The sequence below is a fragment of the Gymnogyps californianus genome, chromosome 1 (genome assembly GCF_018139145.2).
Source record: "Gymnogyps californianus isolate 813 chromosome 1, ASM1813914v2, whole genome shotgun sequence".
Classification (NCBI taxonomy): domain Eukaryota; kingdom Metazoa; phylum Chordata; class Aves; order Accipitriformes; family Cathartidae; genus Gymnogyps; species Gymnogyps californianus.
Genome location: NC_059471.1, coordinates 26,150,188 through 26,173,549, shown reverse-complemented (window position 1 = coordinate 26,173,549; position 23,362 = coordinate 26,150,188). Strand labels below are relative to the sequence as shown.

Below are 23,362 nucleotides of genomic sequence, written 5' to 3'. Positions count from 1 at the left end.
CATTAATTCCACAGAAGCCTAGTACTGGGTCAATGAGTCAGTCATGAGTACCTCCATTAACCGTGTTAATTCACACTAAAGCACCTTAAAGACATTTTGTCAGAGCTACCTTTCTAACTTCTAAACACACTATTCAAAAAGTAATATAACAAGTTTGAGAGGCATTAGGAAAGATTAGTGCCTGAACAGGAGGTTCTGGGGAAGTCAATGTTACCAAAAACTGGGGCGGGGGGGAGATGGAAAGGAAAAAATGTGAAAGCTGACTGGCCAAGTTATGGTCATTTCCGGGTGACTTGCTTCCTCAAAGGTCATTCCCCGAACGTCCATTCTTCCTCCAGCTTGTACTGATTATCTCGAGAGAAGGTCGATGTTGATAAAGGGAGACACAATAAAATAAACTCTGTTATCCAGGTTCTCCCTTGTGTGTTACCACTCTAACATAGCGCATACCGTATTAATTCTGTTTCATCCACTGTAGGTGAACGGGTTTCTTTGAAAATGAACCAAAACAGCCCAAACGTAAGGAACAAAATTGTCTAAGTAGATCTTTAATCATCCATTGAGCAATAATCTAGCATACGCTACATTTTTCAAAGGTGGTGTACCTTTTGGCACAATTCAAGATGTAGCAATTACGGCTTGTTTTTCAGACTGATCAAACTACTGCCACAGCCCTATTTTCATTAGCTCGGTGTGAAACAATTTAGTTCCAGAGGAGACTACACATACGCAAAGGGAGAGGGGGAAGGAGGGAGGGGAAAGGGAGAAAGGGAGAAACAGAGAGAGAGAAAGCCAGAGAGGACACATGCGTGTGAAAAAAGGAGACTGACCCACGGAATTGCAGCTTCCTAAAGAGATACACATTCTTTTGCAAATGTCAAGTATTTGTTTTTTAAATTTTAATGCAGAATTTCTTAAAAGTGGTTTGGATGTTTCTTTTAAAACTACACTGAGGCTCCAAAAGAAGACTGTTGTGGGAAGTGTCTGCATTACTTAAAAATCTCAATTTACTAGTTAAAACTGACCTACTTCAGAAGTGACTTAAGCACTTAAGAATAAAGCACCTCATAGTCCTCTTTCTTAAACAATAACTGATGACAAAAAATCATCGTACAGATTTTACTTTCCTAAAAAAATTAATTTGAAAAGGTTTTTTTTAATTAGACCTTGCTAATGAAGAATTAAGGCAATTCATATCATTATTTAATACGGTACTTGAAAGCAAAAATTGTGGCCATCTTACAGTACACAGCATTGAAGAATGTCAGATTAATTCATTACACATGCTGTTTTTAAATTATTTCATAACCTGTGCCACAGTAATTAATGAGATTAGTGAGATCAGAGATTAAATGTATTTAAAGCAGCTCAGATGAATTTCAAATATATGATGAGGAATACATGAATAATGAACACTTGCTATTCTTAACAGTTTTCAAAGTTTGCTACTTTGATGGATAGCCTGTATTCCATGCACCTAATATTTACTATAAAGACTCAAAAAATCTTTAGAGTGGGAAAACAATTTACAGTGTGTATATCACGTGGGAATCTACACTGCCAAAGACCCCATTTATAACTATGTGTGCAGCCAGAAGAAGCTACACAAATATGCAGAATGCTTTGACAGAGAACATGCTTTAAGATTTTGTACTCACACCAACCTCTATACATCTTCTCTTTTGCACACTATCTACTTTCTCGTAGGACTGCTAGATAAATACTAGAAGTTGTCAGACAGCTGAACACGAGTTTTTGGATGTTTCATACTCTCAGAGCTCAAGGTCTTTTGTTGTGCAAGACAGTGGTTGCTGCTCTTAGGAGAGTGGGCAAAATGGGTAGAGATTTTGAGGGGTTTCTTGGTGGTTCCCCAAACCTCACTGCTTTTCCAGTCCCTGAAAACTTGATTAAAATGCTTAAAAAGCCTGTAAGGCATTCCAAGCAGTAGCACAACTAATCTGAAAAAATGGGGTATTTGTAGTATTAATAATAGTTCAGTTTCCCATCCTTTTGCAGAATGAACTCCAAGGCCTCAGGGAAAAGTTGGCCCTGATGTCATGGCATTGAGAAATGCAGTTCATTAAGATCTTAAGCAACAAACAACAGCAACAATTAGCTGCTATACTGATTCTTGATTTATCGCTAAGAAACACAGACTCTACAAATGGAAGGGCCTAAAGGGTCAACTAGCACATCCTCTTGCCAATTCATGATTGTCCCTGATGCTTTTCCAGTGCTTTGCCAGTCTATGTTTCTAAGAAGCTCAAGAAATAAGGGTTTTATTACTTCCCCTTGTGAGGATATTCAAATTCAGAGAATACTCAATTTCACTTTAACTTTTCATACTCTGTTGGTTAAGTAAGCATTTTTCAACTCTGATCCTTTTCCTCCGAGGTTCAGCTCTTTGTTCCCTGACAAACAATTCTTCTCCCTTTCATATGTTTGCATATTTCATAGCATTTATGTTACCATGTCTTCACTTTTAGACATTAATTACCCCACACATAGACACATTTTTCCTCCTGTATCCAACTCCTTAAATACATTTGCTGCTTCTCTTATGGCTCCCTCCAGTTTGGGTATATACTCCCACTAGCTAGTTCCCAGCAAAGAATGCACTAAGAATTTGCTTTATCCGGCATGAATACATACTAAAAATTGAACGAGGGAAAAACCAAAACTTGTGTTCTCCAAGAACATAAGAGCTCTGAACCCAATGACTAATCAGACCATTTCAGGGGGAATTTAGATGCCATGAGATATTCTAGTTGTTACAACACTAAGGATATAGCTTCAGTCTCACTGTAAGCTTTCTGCCATCCTGCTGATCTTCAAGTTTCCTTGTTAAACTGAGCACAAAACAGCAATGCATTGACATATATTGCTTAGGCTACTGAAGTGTACTTCAGTAGGCTTATGCCAGTAGTGGCTTTGTATTAATATATAATAAATTAATTTGATGGTGCAATACATTGAATGCTGGTATTAAATACATTAAAAAATCTCCTCTCATTTCTACCTTTTTTTTTACTTTTTCTTTTTTATTTAGATAGCTTATGAACTTTTTTCATTTGCTTTAGCATCCCTTAAAGATTCAGCTTATTTTCAAATCTGCTTTTGTTTATCTATTTTTGTCTTAAGCTGAATCAACTCATAATAAATCAATTCAAGGTTAATTTCTAAACCCACCTTCCCTGTATCTTCATTAATTAACAAAACCATATTTTAAACAGCATCTTTAATCCCTAAAGTATCCCTGAACAGACAGGTCAGGGATTATCTGGAGAAAACATTTATTGGCTAACATACCTCATATGTGCCTCCCATATTAGATTTTCTGTAATGACTTAGCTCCAAGTAGTATTTCTCTTTCTAATGGCATAACAGAAACGTATATATACCTAAATCTGACTCTGGTGCTCTACGGCAGACTCCCAAATGTATTCTAGAATACATTATTTTACAATCTTTCCCCCAGTGCAACTCTGACCCTCAATTGTTACTATTTTATCCAAGTTATCCCCAACTCCCTTTTTTAAATTCAATGACATTAAAGTACATAGCTACCACACATCTTCACCCTTTGCCTTCCTTTTCTGAAGGTCAGTATCTGGTTTTGAGCACCTTTTTAATACTTGTTCTATTTTAATAACTTGGGTTTTTTTAATACAAATACATTTTGTAATGCAACTGTTATCCCTCCATAATTCCCGCGTCCTTGCAATAGCTGGCAGCAGCAGTTTAAATTACCCCACTTGGTTCACAAGACTCCCGGTATTTTCATACAAACTTTTCAGTTCTTTGTTTTACTGATAACGGTTGCTAGTTTAGGAACAAACCTTTCACTAACTATATACCCTAGTTGAATACCATCCCTCTGTCTGTCCACAGATATTCCTTTATCTTTTGCAATGCCTTCATGTATTTAACTGCCCTCCTCCTGTGTACTAAAGCCAGACAAGAAGATTACAGTCACTTCCAACTATCTTCCCTTATTCCTCAGTTTAAGGCTCTTATCTTTGGTTTCAGCCCTACTCCTAGGAAGCCATTTTCCCAGATATTCTGGTGGAATTCCAGGAAAACCAGATTTCATTGAAAGGGAAAAATCAAAATGTCAGCACTTTGAATTTGAAGAAATGGCTGCATTTCAAATATAGTAGATATTAACTCAAATTCCTTCCAAGTTCTGAAATTTCCTTTGTTTTTCTTACAAAGGTAACAGTGATAGTACTTAAAATACTATTGACTTCCAGAGGAGCATAAATAAACATGAAATGGGTTGTAAGAGGTTTAGGTTAATTTCTTTTCTTTAAAAAGCATTTTCTCCCATATGTTAAGATGGCCATACAATTGACAATTCGTTATTCTAACCAGTAACTGAATAATAACAACATGGTTTGTCCACATACACTTCTGATGCTGCTGGAATATTTATGCAAACAGGAGCTCTGGAATAAAAATAAATCAACAAATTTACATCTTCTTTTCTCAAGTTAAGTAAAAAATATAATGGTAATGTGACCTCGACTTTAGCATTTCCTAGTATGAGTGGCAGTATCAAAATAGAAGAGAGATACATTCACTTTAAAATAAAGTTTAAGAAAAAGAGCAATTAATGGTATACTGCAGCCTTTATTTGCCTACTTCATTACTAGAAAATGAGAATAAAAAAAGGACCATATTATTCAAAATATTATTAGATTTTGGTTTCTTTCTGATAAGGTCCCATGTATATGAATAATAACCCTTTGTATTTAACAATAGGTAAGGAATAACAACAGTAAAATCACCCTGCTCTCCGGCTGTTTCTGTATATCGTGTAGAAGTTGTTTTAATCTAATGCGTATTGTTGCATAATATCCCCAGGCACATTCAAGTAAAAGCTAAAGCTGTACAGAAAAGCCAACATTTTAAATGGGTCTTGTCATTAATGCTTTATTAATTGCCCCAGGCAATGCAAACCCAGAGCTAGGCAAGCTATAACAATATGACACTTTAAGGTCAAATCCAATTCCTGCTGTGTTTTATGGAGTGGGCCAAATATTGAGTTAACAGCAGGAAAGAACAATTTATTGGGCTTTTCTCCATCTCCTGATTATCTGATCTAAATTAGATCAGTTAGGTTGGTTTTCTCTAAAAACAAAACACCTTTTGTCCACTCAACTTCAAAGAATCTGCAATTGTTTCTGTTAGAACAATAATCTTTAGTAGCATCTACCTTTTATTTAAACTATACCTAGTGTACTGAATATAAAGATATGAAATATAAAACCCTCTTTGTCCCTACATAAAACAAAATACCATAAATAAAAATGCATATTTATCAATTTATTTAATGTATATGTTACCTTCACATCTGAGGTATCTCTTTGGCTGTTCCTCCAAGATCTCGCTACTGAAGAGAAGGTTCGATCTGGGTGGTCAAACTTGCCATCATTTGCATTTAGAAAGAACGTTGTAAAGGGCTCCTGTAGTCAATGAAATGAAGATGGATTAAGAAAACAGCTGAAGGAATCATGCAGCAGGTTTCTAACAAAATCCAAATGACTTTTGCAGATCAAAATACTTCATAAAGGCAGAATTAAAGAAAAATATGGCACCTCATAGTTATATCTATGCATGGGTATCTATACTGAGTATCTTAGTACATTTATTGGCACTAACACATTTTGCACACACAAATCTTGAGTTCTGGCAGGAAAGGTTATTTTATATATTCATTCTTCCAAAAGACTAATTACCCATCAGTGACAGACCTATGTAGCTTAGTTCCAGTTCACAATGGCTGTCTACTTCACTGCAACCATCGTAAACACCCTCTGTGTTATTTATATTACCATGCTTTGTTTACCCTTTGTAAGATGGTATGCCAAAATAAAATCTTAAAATATCCCCCGCCTGGATTTTCCTTTTGATTTCATTTACTTTAAAAGACCTCAGTAGGTTCCACTTTGCTTCAGTGGGCAAAATGGCTCTATGGTCATTATGAGGCAGACTATGGTTACAGGATATCTAGCTTTATCGTTACTTTGGGGCAGAGGTACAGAGATGAAATATTTAGAGTTTTTACTTTTGCTAATTCTATCTGAAACCACACTCCCAATACTTACTAAATGGAAACAGCTATTAACTTGTGGGTGGGAAGAGCTCAAGTCTTAGCCTGGAGAACCCATTTTTATGTCATCACATTCCACTGCAGGGAACGGGTTAACAGGGGACCAAATCCTTAATTTGACAGCAGAACCTGAATACCGAGATCATTGCCAACTCCCTGGTTTTCCAGCACCATTCCGTTAGCTCTCTGATTCAACTAATATTTGGCAATATATCCACATGGATGGAAACTACTGCTTCCTCTTTGCCAAAGTCTGATGGGGAATGTTTGAAGAAGTGTCCCTCTCGTTAAATTCACACCCAAATTTATTTCCTTGCATGTCCTGACCATTTGGAAATTTTGTTAATCAAAGCAATTCATAATCACCAGATCACAATTCTTATTACAGTATTACCCATATACTATTTGAATTTTACTCTATATATCCTCTGTTTCCTTTTCTGAAACTTTTGAACAAAGCAGGGAACTCCTCCATTAATAAAGACATTTTGAGGGAATACTGTCACATTATACACATTGTGTTTAAATTATGCAAGATTAAAGAGGACTGAAGTAATTCATTTTCCGTAGCATTTAAGAGCAATTAAAATATACCTAAGGAAAGCATGGATGCAAAAGTAGTGAAAGAATTCAAAAAGAGGAGGAAAATAAAAGAGGGAGTTCAGGCTTGCAGAGACTGTTGTTTCTCTAATCTTTACTCCGGTTGTCTTCCCAACTAATCTTTTCTATCATATACAACAGTCAACACAGGCTACTTTCTTTCAAAGAAGAGAAAAAACTCTAAATTTCTCTCTCTAAATGAGAATGAATGGGATATCTCTTATTGTCATCATAGGGTGCCAGTACCTTTGAAGTAGCTCAAGGGAATTGTTTATATTTGAACAAAGATGTTTTTGTTCTTTTTTTTTAGCCAGGGACAGTATCTTAACTTTCAGTGCTTGTCAGTGCAAATATGGAATAATTTTCATTATAATGATGCAAGACATTCTACTGCTAATTGAATGGTGGGGTTTTTTTCCATATTTTTTTTTTCTTTTAAAACATTGGGGATTTATTTTAAAAAAATACATTCAAAAGAATAGGTAACAACCTAAGAAATATACTTTCATCAGTGCATTTATTCCCATCAGAGAATCCTAATATGTGTTAACTAATTAATTAAAAATAATTAAATTAAATACATCATCACAATATCATTTCTTGTTGGAGGATCCTAACTCCCATTGCACAATGACTTTGTTTGCACTCGTGAATATTGAAAGAGTGCATGGCAAGTGAGGAAGAGGTTTATAATTTGAACAGAATATTAAAATTTAACAGTAGCTCAACTTGGTGAGCAGCATAAAAGTATCACAATGAACTGAAATACTGAAAGAAAAGAAATGAAGTTTTTATGTGTCCAAATTTTACAGTGTTCCATATAGTGAACTTCATGTAAAATATAAATGAAAAAATGTATGATTCAGACTCAGAGATAGCAAACGGAAAACAATATACATAGGAACTGGATTACATTAATTTATCCTAAAATTCTATTAATGTTATAATTTTAACATTAAATTTACATAAATTATTTTAACATTGGATTTATTTTGGTTTTAACTGAATTCCTCCCCCCAAACTCTGTATATATTTGCAATGGCAATCTTTGCAAATTATGCTATTTTTCTAGCTTACCCATACTGAAAAACTTCATATGTTGTTGATCTGAGCATAAACAATTCTGTCTTCTACCAACCCCTATCTATTACTTTTTTTCTTTGTAAGATACATGTAATTTGTTGTGAATATCATTGTGGAGCAGACTGTGGGTCACTGCTGAGGTTCTGAAATCAGCAGCAGTTGATGGATTTAAAAAAAGCAGAAACCAGAAAAATGATGCAATTACAATAAATTATGTAAAATATTAATCCAAAATTCCATGACAACGTTATTTTAAGCATCTGAGACAAATATACAAAAGCAATAAAATTCATAATCGAGGATTAAACTTTTAATAGCTGAGCGCTACAGGGTGCCCTATTATGCTATCCTGCTATGACCTGTTGTGCCTATCTTTTTGGATTTTTAAACCTTAGCAGAAATTCAGAGCTTTCACTTGCTTTATCTCAGACCTCTCACATAATTTTAAGGTAATTTTTATTCTCTGGAAAGTCAAGTGCTTATATTATATAAATACAATTCATATCTGTATTCAATATACTCATTTAAATACTGGTACTCTATGATACCGATTACTGTCATTTCACGTAAAGGTTTTGTTGCTGTGAAAGCTATAAAGCTGCACAATGTTTTCATTATAACCCCATCTCACTCGTTCCTAATATTCTGAATAAAATTGACGCCTTGTTCACTGCCAACAAGAAGAGAAATTCGTGGAGTACTTGATTACGATGAATACAAGCTTGAGCTGTACGAACAAGGAATTTTTCCATTCAACAGCACTTCTCTCACTCCACCCCCTTTTAGCAGTGCCTAGTCCCATTTGAATCATTTATGGTGGGAGTAGGGGAAGGAGGAGGAAGGGATGTGTCATTCTAAGACATCTTATGTCAAACAAAAATGTCTTTTCAGCCATTTGTAAGAGGAGAAAAAGAGTATTTGGGCTTTTGTCAGTGACGTACACCTTTTGTCTGATATATCTGTGACTGTCCTGCTCAGACCTACCGAAAAGGAGACTCAGATTCACTTCTGTTTACAAGAGGATTTCAAGTCCTCCCCACCTCTGAATCTCACTAAAAACTGGCTTCAGCTTAATCAGACCAGGCTCACAATAAATCCAGAATTTCTTTTACCTTGTACAAGTACTTAGTCATTGTAACAGAAACTGGAAACCAATTCTTCTCTACAAACTTCTTAGACTACCACCTTAGAGAATCATGGTCTCTAATACTGGTCTCTCTTTCAATGAAGATGTAACTGATTCACACAAACACAACTTCTTCAACAGCAACGACCGAGAGCATCCAATTGCACCATAACTCTAGCCTATTTCACCTAAAAATCGGAAACAATGCTGATATTCCCATTTTAAATGATTCAAGACAGAATTCATTCTTCTGTCTACTTTTCAGGTTGACATTCAAGTCACTGGAGTATATGGCATTCTGATGCAGCATTCTTGGTTTAAACTATTCTGCCTTCTGCAACTTAAATATTCACTGGTCCAGATGGAAAGCATGTGAAAAAAATGACTCTTGAACCAGGTGGTAAGGTCACCTAGCCATAAACTACGAATATTTAATTTCATTTATACAAAAACGGAACTTTGTCAACAGAACAGTGCATCCCTTTCCAGAATACCTTTTATTCTGTTTGCTGGAGCAAACTTGTGGGTGATGTTGGCTCCTACGGAATAAGTAGAATTTCTTGGGTTTAGATCTAAAGACGTGTGTTGTGCAAAAATGTTTAACCATGGTTTGATTTCAGTAACACCTCAATGGAGGGGAAGGCAATATTATATAAATCATGGTGTTTTCTGTTAGTTTTTATCATCATTATTAACCTGACTGAACAATACGGTAGACTTTCACATTCATTATCTATCTCTGTAAAGTAGTTATCTAATCTTTAATCTACCCCTCAACTTAGAAAGCAAGCTGATCACTTTCAAGAAACAGTTGATTTTGGATATAAACCTAATGTTTCTGGAGTTCATACGGGATTCATTTGTAATTATAGCATTAAATATTTCTAGGCTGTGGCTCAGTTCATTTCTTATGAAGCTAGTTAGAGGATTGTTTCTTGACCTTTCAGAATTCTAGCATGATGTAGTGGTCAGAAATGTACAATGGATTAGTTTAAATAAACAGGTTCAGGTAAATTAAGAATTATAATTTAAGTTCACATATGAGCGTGTGCATGCACACATGTATGTGTGTATGTGGGGGGGCTGTACAGAAAGAGGGTGCATGCATTATCTTGCTTTGGGAGAGTTTCAGGATCAGCTGTATAACCCTCAAAAGTGACCATAACCAATCTGATATATGGCCTGGTGAGGCTGAACCATTGCTTATCCTGAAACTGCCTTAATTTTTCTCCTACCGTTCTTACAGAAGAGAATGGAGCACACCTAGACTTGTGCAACCAGCTCACAGAAAATACAAACAGAAGCTTTGCAGATGCACTAGTAGCTCATAGCTTCAGTTAAGGATTACACCCTATTCTATTAAGTACAATGAAAGGCAGAAGAAGAACAAAAATTAATAATAAAATGAATGTATTTGCCGTAATTACCAGTAGCTTGAACATATTATATGCTAAGCCACTGTCGTATTTTTGAAAACATAATGAAATAGGTCACTTTTAAAGATGGATATTTACTGGACACTCTTAGTACACAAAACAACACAAGAGAAAACCGTACTACCAGTGAAAAATTTATTAATGACAAAACAGAGGCAGAGACTGATGATATCAAAATCGATTAAACAGGACAGAACTGAGGCTAAGGTATAAAGTGCCTTTTATAAAAGTAGCCTGATACGTCAGATAAAGGAAAGCAACAGAGGGAAATATAAAGCAGTAGGGAGCAGATTATCTCAGAATTGACTCAGAAATATGATATTGCAAGCAATGTTTTGAAGAGAACTGACAGGAACCAGATTGCATCTGTCAAAGCCAAAAAGCAAGATTCAAAAAAATTTTTAAGGTTTTGTGGCAATTACACAACTCTATATATACATACTTCAGAGTAGCTGAAACTTCCTTTCCTACTGCAACTACTGTTTCGTCCAATACAAAGGTCTAGGCATGTAGTTTCTCCCCCTGGATCCCCATTACTCTATACTGTTTTGTTCTGCTTCTATCTAGACTCTCTCATTCCCAGTATACTTTTTGTCATAACCTTTTGTTTGTTTGTTTGCTTGTTTGTTTTCTCTCCATTTCTCTCTTTTTTCTTTCCCTTTTCTTTTATTCTTTGGTCTACGCAGTCTTCTCCCATGATTTTACTTTCCACTCCTCTCTTCCACTCTCAGTTTGTTGTCACTTTCTGCCGAAAGCTCTACTGTCACACATCTCTTCCCATGAATCTTCTCCAATCTCTTAAAGTACTAAAAGCATTTTTCTGTCTGAATCTCTGCATCTCTTATTGTCACCTTCTTCTTCCTGGACTAGACTGTAATTTACCTTTTATAAAATGTTCTTACACAGTCTTCTTCACAAACTCATACCAAAACACTAGCTGAAAAAATTCACAAGCAAGAAATTCTACTTTAACTTCCAGAAATCTGACTTAGCCTTATCTATCAACTTCACTGGCATAATCTTCTCCCTTAGGATTTTTCATCCTTTATTTTGTAGCCAAAAATCTCTCTCTAAGGTTCACTATGACTTTATAATCCCCAGAGCTATAATCTTTTCGTGTCTCTATACACACTTATTTTCAAATCTTTATTTTGGGTTTCCATATGCAGCCTTATCCAATCTCATCACGTTATTTCCTTTTTCCCTTTTCTGACTTTTAAACTTTCCCCACGCCTGTCTCCCTCTCACTTCTGTTGTCTCCTCCCACTAGAGATTGCTTTTCTTTGCTGGTCACTCCTATTTAAATAATCTTTAAAATACCTATCTAGGTGTGCCCCTGTATTTAAATTCTCCCTTTGTCGTTTTCATCTTCTTGCCATCAGCAATCTCGTCCCTGGAAAGCACTGCTTTCCCTTTTCTTTTCTGCTTTCCATTCTCACATATATTGTTTGCTCTAACAAACGTAATTTGTCAGGTCTATATTGCAAGGCCATCAAGGCAGAGACCTTGTTCTCTCATCTTTTAGGGAAGAAGAAAAAGAGAGCAAGAACACCTACAGTATTACATAAACAACAGCAGTAAAAATGACACAGCATTAGCCTAATACAGGAAATGAATATTCCTTGGTGTGTTGTACATTCAGCCTGTAAGCAGACTTTCAGACCGAAGAATTTGCCGACTAGCAAGAGGGGATCTTTTGTTGAATAGCAGCCAAAATTAATATAAACATGCAAATAAAACCACTGTTTTTAATATACTTTAAGGCACCAAAGAAGCACATGTGAGCCATAAAATGTATTCACAGCACATGAATAATTTAGCAACATTTAAAAGCAGTACAGTGATCACCCCATATAGGAGTGTAATCAACGTTTAGCTTCCCACGGGTTAAGGAGTATAACCTGAACTCATAGACACATGAATTCTTCCCTTCTGAAGAGAAAAACAGGACATGTCTAAGGGAAGCTGAGATGAGTGAAAACTCAGATGTCAAGATTTGTGCGGCTCTGCTTTGCTTGGTTGTGTGCAAAACATGCTCAGAATACACCTTATGCGACAGATCTTTGTTGGCAAGGTGTAGTTTAAGTTCAGTAATTACACAATAACTCAATTTTTCATTAATTCAGGTTTCTCTGTGAAACCTTAAGTGTCTCATCAACACTCCTTTTTCTGTAATTCATTGTGTTAACATATAAACTGAATTCAGATTCATTCTATCTTCAAAATTTGGTGCCCTTCCCTAGATGTGATTTTGAGGATAGGATTTAAGCATCAGGTTTCCAGAATTGAAATAGCAGTTTGAAGTTAGAATTTTTACATTTCTGAAAACTTTAAGTTATTAATTCATTGAGAAGCATAGTTCATTTGCATAATATTACTCCATACTGCTTTAATATAAAACTGGTTCTATAATTTCCCTCTCAATGTGACACAGTTTAATGTGCTTTTTATGAAAGGTTTTTCTTTAATGTTGTCTATATCTGTCCCTAGCTGAAAATAATAAATGAATATATGAGTAGTATTAGCTTTCTGTATTGTCTAGAGACTTTTTTTCAGATGGATTTAGTTTTAGATGGATTTTCTTATAGAATCATAGAATGGTTTGGGTTGGAAGCGACCTTAAAGATTATCTAGTTCCAACTCCCCCACCATGGGCAGGGATACCTTCCACTAGATCAGGTTGCTCAAAGCCCCATCCAACCTGGCCTTGAACGCTTCCAGGGAGGGGGCATCCACAACTTCTCTGGGCAACCTGTTCCAGTGCCTCACCGCCCCCACAGTGAAGAACCTCTTCCTAATACCTAATCTGAATCTACCCTCTTTCAGTTTAAAGCCGTTACCCTTCGTCCTATCGCTACACTCCCTTATAAAAAGGCCCTCCCCATCTTTCCTGTAGGCCCCCTTTAAGTACTGGAAGGCTGCAATAAGGTCTCCCCGGACCCTTCTCTTCTCCAGGCTAAACAACCTCAACTCTCTCAGCCTGTCCTCATAGGGGAGGTACTCCAGCCCCCGATCATCTTCGTGGCCCTCCTCTGGACCCACTTGAGAAGGTCCATGTCTTTCTTATGTTGGGGGCCCCAGAGCTGAACGCAGTACTCCAGGTGGGGTCTCACGAGAGCGGAGTAGAGGGGGAGAATCACCTCCCTTGACCTGCTGGCCATGCTTCTTTTGATGCAGCCCAGGATATGGTTGGCTTTCTGGGCTGCAAATGCACATTGCTGGGTCATATTGAGCTTCTTGTCAACCAACACCCCCAAGTCCTTCTCCGCAGGGCTCTTCTCAATCCACTCATCGCCCAGCCTGTATCTGTGCTTGGGATTGCCCCGGCCCATGTGCAGGACCTTGCACTTGGCCTTGTTGAACTTCATGAGGTTCGCACGGGCCCACCTCTCAAGCCTGTCAAGGTCCCTCTGGATGGCATCCCTTCCCTCCAGCGTGTCGACCGCACCACACAGCTTGGTGTTGTCAGCAAACTCGCTGAGGGTGCACTCAGTCCCACTGCCCATGTCGCCGACAAAGATGTTAAACAGCGCCGGTCCCAATACCGACTCCTGAGGAACACCACTCATCACTGGTCTCCACTCAGACATCGAGCCATTGACTGCAACTCTTTGAGTGCGACCATCCAGCCAATTCCTTATCCATCGAGTGGTCCATCTTCATCGTATCTGTCCTTACACTACCACAATTTTGTGTCTAAATATATTTCAGATTGTTTCGGTAGGAAGGACCCCCTGATCACTACAAATGAGTATACACAGTATACCTAGAGAACTGCTGAGATTTTAAGGTATGGAAGAACAATGAGATTTTGACAGAAAGGTACTTTCATTAAAAAAATCAAAATAGTGGTAAGTGACAGAAAAGATGCTGTAGATAAAGATACTAATGAAAACCAGGATCCAGGAATACTTACAATACGAACAAGCCAAGCCAGTGTAGAAGTAGATGTAGAGTAGTGGGTGTTGTAATGATAAGGTGGAGTCTGATCATCTTCCCACGTCTCATACCGTTCTGCATAGAAGACTGCTCTCTTTGGGTTCAAAGCACCAATAGGCTGCAAAGGGATAAGAGGTCAAATATATTATCAGCTGAAGGGTAGCATGTCTGATATGTCATAGGTTAATTCTGCATTAAGATTCACTACATAGGAGACTGCAACCAAACTCATTCCATGCTGTAGTAATCCCTTCAGATTGCTGTAATCATAGAATTGCTTTTCAAAGGCTTTGTGTACTAAAAGTCTTATGACTCTCCTTATTTTAATTGACAAATATAAGTGATCCACATCTGCAAACTTTCAAGACCTTCTTGAAGTATGAGTTGTTTCCCAATTAATTCAGTAACATTGTTCTGGAAATAGACTTCTAAAACTGCATTTAAAATGCATTGAGGCCAAACTAATATTTCTGTTGCTGTCATTCACCATAATCACACAGCTAATGAAAACTGACTTCTGCTCACACAGGATACTTTGTAATGCACAGTTCATGATGAAAAGATTTCACGCGGAACTGCTGATGGTGTCTGGTGATCCTAAGCAGAAATACTTAAAAACCATGCATCATCCTGCAGGACTGGATGTACTTTCCGACTGAACAAAGCCACATTTTACTGAGCAAAACAAACAAGCTTTGTACTTAAAAACAATAGAATTTGGAAATTATTCATAAATTCAAAGTCCATTCTGAGTATACTTAGCAGACAATCTGTACAAATTAGGTAAAAACCAAAAGAAATGTAAGACAGTAGCAGGAACTATTGATTTTAATGTGTCTACTTAGGGGATACCTGCTTTTCTATGATTTTTTTAACCCACCTTATCTCAGAATTTATTTGCAAAATGTATTTGTTATTGTGTGATACAAAAGTCACTGGGATAAAGAAAATACAACAGGAAGTAACTAAAATGTTGAAATAAATATATAAATGATCTCAAATCTGTTTTTCCAGATGAGATAGTAGTAGTGTATTTACTACCTATCTGCAAAGAATCTTCAGATTTTAGCTTTTGTAGTAAAATTAACCAAACACACAGAGTTTAATACTTCCACACCAAATAATTGTATACTTACTATAACTTTAAATGATTACTTGGCTTGTATTAATCAAAAATTAAGAGTTAGAATTTATATTATTAAGGGAATTACGACTTGAAAACAAACATATACTCAAGGACTTTGACCCTTTTCAAAATGCTAACAGGTATTCTTGCATTTCATTCCACCACACAATTTTTCTACTGAGTTAAAATCCAAAGTAATTTGGAATGGAAATACCAGTACAAGGTCAAATCAGTGTGTTTCATTACACTATGTATGTAACTGAACAATTTTAAAGCTACAAGTATTTTATTCCTTCAGCGCTGCTATGTTTTTTGAGATGGCTGTTAAAAAGGCTGACATAGAACATGATGTTTTCCGATTTTAAATATTGGAGTTTGTTTTTAAATAGCAGCGTTTGATCAACATTTACATTTTAAAACATTATGATTTCAGTATTTTTCACATTAAACGCTCTGGAAGCTTAATATTTTGCTGTGTTATGGAGATGTTAATAGCTTTCTAATATGTGTAAAATGTATGAGTAATCCGTAAGGATCAGCGTTATCTGGTGCAGATTGCACTGCAAGACCTCACAAAACATTCTTGAAAAAGAAGTATGAGCCATTCCCTAATGCTTTCCAGCCTTGTTTCCCAACTACTGGAAAAAATAAAAATAAATATTTGCATTTTTGTTATACTCAGTTTTGTTACACATGCTGCCGCTTTCAGAAAACACGCTGGCATTATTATAGCCTATAAGTTGCCAATATACAGAAATGGTTGTTCAACCACTTCCTTGAAAGAGTAACTTATTAAAAGACATTCTTTTCCTATTAGACTGACGAACTGTGCAGGTATATGTGCACTTTGCTAAATTATACCAGGGGTCTGCGTTTCTTTGGGGACTGCATGGGACCTGCTGATACCACCCCCATTAAGGTACTGTGCATTCACTTCTCTGGCAGAACAAATTCCAGTCCCCAACTGCACATTTCAAAAGCTAAAGCAGTAATTCTTTTTTATTTTTTATTTTGTCTGTTAACAGGAAATGTTCACCCTCTCTGAGAAGGAAACATAAAATGGTAGACAAATCGGTGAGATTGTATTTTGTAATGGAAAAACACCCTGAGAGTATCTCTTCCCTCCACTGTGAAGGTGCATCTTACCCTATGCTGCAGTGAATTCTGAGGCTATGGAAGACAGAGGCATCATCTGTCACAATATTTTTGTACATATATGTTTGAAGGCACAGTAGAGATGGGATACAGTGATTAACGCAAGACTGAAAATCAAAACTCCAGGCCTTTCAAAATATATTTGAAGTTGATCAGATGTCTTTCATCGAATAAGCTATGTTTTCATTCTTCACTGTAAATTGATTACAGTAACAAGAACTGTGAAGCATAACTGATGCTCAAAAATAATTACAAGGTATTTTATTTTACAGACTAGCAAAATTTTAATGATGGTTTAACCCATAGCTTTAAATAACTCTTTTAAAAAAAAAAATTATATATATACTGTTGTATTTAATGAAAAAGGTACTTTGTCTCAAGAACATGAAAATAATTTTCCAAAGTCACATAAAACACTAACGCATACACACCATCATGTTTTCTAGGTTCTTCAGGGAGAAGTGTTATTTCAATTTAAAAGATAAAAGATATAAGGTTGTAAGATCGTGCATCCCCATTTTCATGTAAAAATGCCTGCACAAGTAGCTAAAATAATCTACTTTCAGAAGACACATGTTCAATTTATTAAATGATAAACCTAAAAAGCTGTATTCTGAAGACTACCTTCATCCTCATCAGTATTCTTTCCAGAGTCAGAATCCATTTTTCTTTCAATTACTTTAGGATTCATTTGAAGAAAAATGCTGAAATGCACAAAATATCTGCTGAATAAAATGGACTCTTTAAGTGAAATATCATGAGAGTCATCTCTCTTCTTGCATGGTATGGAAATTTTCAGGTGAAAATCTTTGGGGAGAATCTTTTCTGGGAATTACCCTTCCTTGCCCCAGAGAGAAGGAAAGAAAGAAAGAAAGAAAGGAGGGGGTGAGGCAGAGCTTGTCTTCAGCTAGAAAGTCTCACCTCGACTTCTCGGGACAGATCCTGGATTGGATGAACTAGTGATCTGGATGGTAGCCTGGGATTCAGGAGATATAGGTTCATTTCTGTCATTCCACAAAGATTTCTAGTGTTCCCGGGTAAACTGCTTAGGTGTGACTATAGCTTACAATACAAAGGTGTGCTAGAAATCCCTGAGCTAGCTCTAGAGGGGCTGGCGTGCAAACACAGCACCATTTATGCAGAGATGACAACTGGAATCTCAGAAGTAGTGCAGCTGTCTCAAGGTGGCACTGCACAGGGAGGAGACCTGGGAGCTGCCCATGCTCACATACAACTCTGCACCTTCTGGTTCAGCGTTACATCAGTTATCTCTGGCCTGTGGTGAAGAAATACAAGGCACACCTGATCACCCTTTTCTCCTTTTCTGTGCAGTAATGGAGACCCCTATGTGAATCACGTCTCTGCACATTAACAGAAAGGACTTAAATCTGCCCTGATGTAGGAAACCATACACATTGAAAATGCTAACGGAAAGTGCTCAAATCTCTCATTTTTTTTGTTGTGTAACTTAAAAACTTGTTGATTAACCACAAATAGATCAGCTTGTGTGTACCAAATGACCAGGCATTTTCTGAAAGCTAAAACTTCTGTAAATAAAATAGCATGGAGTAAATTCAGAAAGGTCTGCCCCTGACTTCCTTAGGGGTTTTTTAATGTCCATGTGGCAAAATGCTGTTACCCAAAGAAATGGTAACAGTTCATCCTTCAGTAAAGACATGTATTTTCTGTAAAGACTTTAAATCTCAGTTGTACAAACTAGCAACTAACCCAGTTTTACTCTGATGAGGCATGTGTCCTGCTAGATGGTAAGTTCTACAGTAATGGTAGTCTCTCACATTTCTTGTGAAATGTGTAAGGTATACAGAGTTTTGGTCACTTTTCCATAGCATTACTGTGCCATTCTCAGTACAGAAAGACAACAACTATGGTTTTAATCTGATAGCATGGCTATAAAATGGAGGTAAATTTTATTTAGGGATCAGTCCCTGTATCTTCACATAATGGAAGAAAATAATTTTATTTCCATTTCAACGAGATTCTACTGCTGTATAAACTAGTTAAAATGACTCGTGCAAAAAATACAAAGGCAAAGCTCAATCCATGTACTATGTCTCAGTCCAGTAACTTAACCGTAAGACTAGTACAGAAACTGAATTTGTCAAATTGTTCTGAACATTAAATAAAAAGTTCTTTCTATAATGTTTTATAAAATGGTTTTTCCAAACACACCATTTGTCTTTTTATTTAAAAAAGCCCTCTGTAAGAACTCATATCAAATAGTATTAACTTTTCATAAAATGGTTTTATAAGATATTCTTTACTCCAACCAAGCAAAACTCACAGTATGCCTATTGAGCCACTTCACTTCTGATGTACTAAAAGCTGCCATTTGAGTTTATTTTATGCTTCTTTTTCCATTTAAAAATAAAGTAAGTATTTACTTTAACATTGAAAACACACTGCTATTCATGTCATTCTTTTTTATCTGGCTAATCTCTTTAGACATCTGGCCTTTGAACCAGTGTATTGTCAATACATCCAGTGTTTATATCCACTGGACATGTTATGTTAGCTCATGTAATATTTACTGTTTTGCCAGCTATCTTCATAGAACTACATTCTCTCATGAGAGCAGAACTGAATGTAGCATCCTATTTATCCAGCCACTGAAATATTCTGCTTATCTTGACTCTAATTCATGCAGCAGCTACCTTATCTGTTTATCTCTTTTTTTTTTTTTCTAAAGTACTGCGCAAAATTGTAGCTGGGTACGAAAGAAATCTTGAGCATGGCTTTATTTGGCTCTGGATGAATACAGACTGAGCTTTTCCTGACTGCTTGCTTTTTTATTAAAAACACCCACCAAACAACAACCTTTAAGTAGGACATCTTAGGATGGTACTTTAAAATTTAAAATAAATTCTGATTTTATCCAAATTTGTAAACAGCTTTTCTTCAGCATATCAGTATCAACATTATCAAATATAAGAGTTCCGGCAGATTCAAAGTACCAGAGTTTCACTCAGTAAATGAACTTTTTATTTAAGAAAAGAAAATATTTAATTGTGTGGCTTAAACCAAATAAGAATCAAACTCATTTTTCTTCTGATGGTAGAGTTGCGTGTGGTAAAGAGAGAAGTTTAAGTTACAGAAACTGATTTCATTTTTCCAGTGAGAGTGGCTCTTGATAAGCCCATAAACTCCATTCCACAGCATACACATTTTTGGAAGTATTAAGTGTGGTTTGCCTTCAAATATTCACACTTCGATGCGTTCATTTGCATTATTACATTCAGAAGCCTTGGGGCTTTATCACTTCCTTTTCTTGAAATGGCACAGTAATAAGGAAAAGTGGTTATGCTTATCACCACCCGTCAGTCAAACACCTTCTATATTAACAAAATATAATTTTTTCCACTCAGTGAATGGGCGTGTGATGTTTCATACACATGTCAATATTAGTATTACTTTGCCTGGTGAAGAAATCATTTTATGTAACAGGATGTATGACTAGAAGTAAATGAGGAGAAATTCCCATTTACACTTTAATGAGCAGGGACAATGCAGCATGTCAAACCCATGCATTCACTATAATTTAGGAGTAAAAGTCATATAATTTCGCACAAACAAACCATATCACATTTTAAGCGTGTTGAAACCCCCAAAAATGCAGTGTACAGTAAGGGCTGCATACATGTTTCCTGTACGAATGTTCAATACCATAGGTATTCTTCCAAAGGAAATCTCAATAAAGAAGAAAATAAGCAGATCACCTGATGGTTTAACAGTGAAAAGATAAGCTATGTATCTATGACAGCCTCTTTCATTAGCTTTTCATCCTGTCAAGCAATAAATATAACCTTTAACCTTGTATATGTAATGAATAAAACTTGAGCCTACACTGTCTAATCAAATGAGAGGTCCAATATATCCTCCTGCTACGGCACCTTCTATGCCCCTGGGCCCTGGTTTTAAATCTCAAATTATATGTAAAAGGAAAAAAAAGCCTTGATAGGGGAATTTCCAAAAACTTCAAAGAAAAAGGGCAGAGGAATTTTCAGACTAATATTTAAATATAATTGAGAGAACAAGCAACATCTGGATATAAAAGTACCACAATAAGGAGTGCTACGTAAAAACAGAATAAAATGGAATGGAAGGAAAGTTACATTTTCAAGACGGCTTTGCAGAAATGTAAATATTTAAGTTTGAGCTAAATGCAAAAGGCATATGTTTTACTCTGTCACTGACATCGTAAGCAAGCCAAACACATCTAATTTCATTTCCACAAAACATATGAATTGCATTTGTTGTGTATGTTCACTTAGGAGTTGTGATATCGCAAAGGTGGTGTATCATATTTTATACCAAAAGCCTAGGAATCAAAGGTTAAAAAAATTCAAAAGAAGTACTGTCAATTATCATAATTGACACTGGAGCTTTGTATGAACTTTGTGTGATAATAGACAAATTAATTATTATTTAAAAAGTTAGATTTAGCATCTACATTTAACTACCAAAACTATTTTAAACCAACAAAACAAAGCATGATAGGTGGTTTCTCTTTTAATTTCATTGCTTTTGTGGGCTTTTACCACGTATGTAATAATGTTAGAATTCTAAATAATTTCAAAAGATTGTTTGAGGGGTATTAGTTACTAAATATTAAGGACAGAGGCTTTGTGAAGCCTAAGGAGGGCAAACTTGCAGGAAGACAGAAGGTCAGGAACTGACAAAGGAGATTTTATCCATCAACAGCTTAGCTGGAGGTTCTGATTTGCCATCAAATCTGCAGGAACATTTCTCCATTGCAGGGTAAAATCTGACAGAAGGAAGTGGCTCCTCATGGAAAGGATACTGTGTGTGCCTGCCCCAGAGGTCTGGCTGAGGCTTGATAGCACATCCCGGTTCAATAATGTGAACAATAAATCACTAACTCCTGCTTTTAAGCACTAGGCTACTCAGGATTCACCTCCCTAACAAGGAAAGAAGGGGCTTACTTAGAGATACAGGACAATATCGAAAATGGAAACAGAATTGCCAAGGAAATACTTCAGATACGTTCTGATTTTGAAGATTTTTACTGATAATGCACAAATTGAAACAGGATGCAAGTAATGCATAACAGCCCAAGTACACAAAGTAAGGCATTTCATATTAACTGGCCACTGCCTTTTACAAAAAATCATTAATCTATTTTTCCTTTTAAAACCATTGTGAAATGAAACCTATCAGATGTTATTATAATAAACACTGGAAAAATTTTACAATTACACCCCTTTTATCCTGAGGGATCCCACAACACTTTACAGATTGCACATGTGTTTTCTCACACATCCATGGGATAAATGCAGCCCAGATATTGCCAGAAAGAAAAGACCGTTCTCCTTAACTAGTTCTGTGTAGGCTTTTTTTTAGTGGTCAAAACCCTAGCTTTTCCAGAGGAAACCACTGGTAGTTTTTGAATAAGAGAATGCAGTTACCAAATTGGGTAAGAAAAGGTCCTCAGGCAACATACTGCTGTGCACATTGCACGGATTCTTGAAGAAACATAAATAACCAGGGACTTGATTTTATATTTCCTTTCAAGGGAGAGCACTACTAGGAGTGCAGCGATACTTAATAAGCTATACAAGCACTAATTCCATAATGAGTCTTTACTAAGTCATGAGGAAAACCTATCTATTCAACTATCACGCTACTTCCTGTAGCAATTACATACTTTAATTGGCTGCCATAAAAATTTGGATTCAACCAAAACTAAGTACCTAATGAAGGGCTCATGAAACACTGTCTAATCTTGTTGCACTTCACCACACACTGTGCTATTAATACTAGAAAGAAGTGAGTTTGAGAGATTTTGAAAAGTGTAAGCATCTTAATGAAAGGTTTATCACTATAAACAATTCTAAAACAGAAATATTTTTATACTTGCTAGGGAACAAGCCAGTGCAAGATGATCACTGGTCTTTATTTAACTCATGTCTGTGGATTTTCTTTTATTGTTCCTGGCACAGATCACAATGGTACAGAATTGAAAAACACATTTGTGAAACATACCTATAATATTGTGAAAGGTCAGAAGTTTTACATAACGTAAGTAGAGTCTCAACCAATTTGTTTACATTTGAGGCATACTGTGAATGTAGTTTAATTTCTGTTTTTATTTACTTACTTACTTATCTAAGAAAAAAGGGAGAGGAAACTTAGGTGTCTCTATCTGCTATTATGCAATCAAGTCTTACTCAAATTATTTTCGAAGTCTCACTAAAGCAGGCTTCCAGGAACCGTTACAATACATCTGGAGGTACTGCAAGCACACTCTTTCCAACAGGGATATTAGACTGTGAGATACCCAGGGTAGGATCTCTCCGTTGGTGCCCAGGATGTGTGCTTGCAGAAAGAGGAGGAAAGAAAAGCAGACCTAAAGGCAGAAGCCCCAGAAACTCTCATCCCTGACCAGCCGCAGAAGGGAAAGCAGGGGCTGCAGCACAAGGCTGCAGAACATGCCCTGGGGGTCATTTTCTCCTCTCCAGCCTCATTCCTTCAGTCAGCGAGTGACAGCCTCCTGCGGTTTTGAGCCTCACTCAACTTGTATGAGCAACTTCTCCCTCCTGGCTGAGGAACTGTGGCAAGGATGCAAGAGAGCTGTCATGCCCAGACAACAGAAACCTCATGCTGGGGATGTTGCAAGGCTATCCCCCTTCACTGGTGAGAAAGTACATACACTTTCTGAGTTGACAGGAACCAGGAAAGATACTTCCCACAACTCAGTTTCAAACCCTGTTTTTTGTCTTTATTCCAGTTGGCCAAAAGTAGAG

At 36.5% G+C, this 23,362-nt stretch overlaps 1 protein-coding gene across 4 annotated transcripts in view; it reads right to left on the bottom strand.

Annotated features, from left to right (window-relative positions):
- NBEA (neurobeachin) overlaps positions 1-23,362 on the bottom strand; it is a 519,980-nt gene that overhangs the window by 67,954 nt on the left and 428,664 nt on the right. For all 4 annotated transcript variants that reach the window (XM_050890741.1, XM_050890750.1, XM_050890767.1 and 1 more), the window contains 2 exons: positions 14,277-14,417; positions 5,349-5,468 (listed from right to left, as the gene is read on the bottom strand). In XM_050890741.1, coding sequence (XP_050746698.1) covers positions 5,349-5,468; positions 14,277-14,417 — 261 coding nt within the window. The remainder of the gene's footprint in view (positions 1-5,348; positions 5,469-14,276; positions 14,418-23,362) is intronic.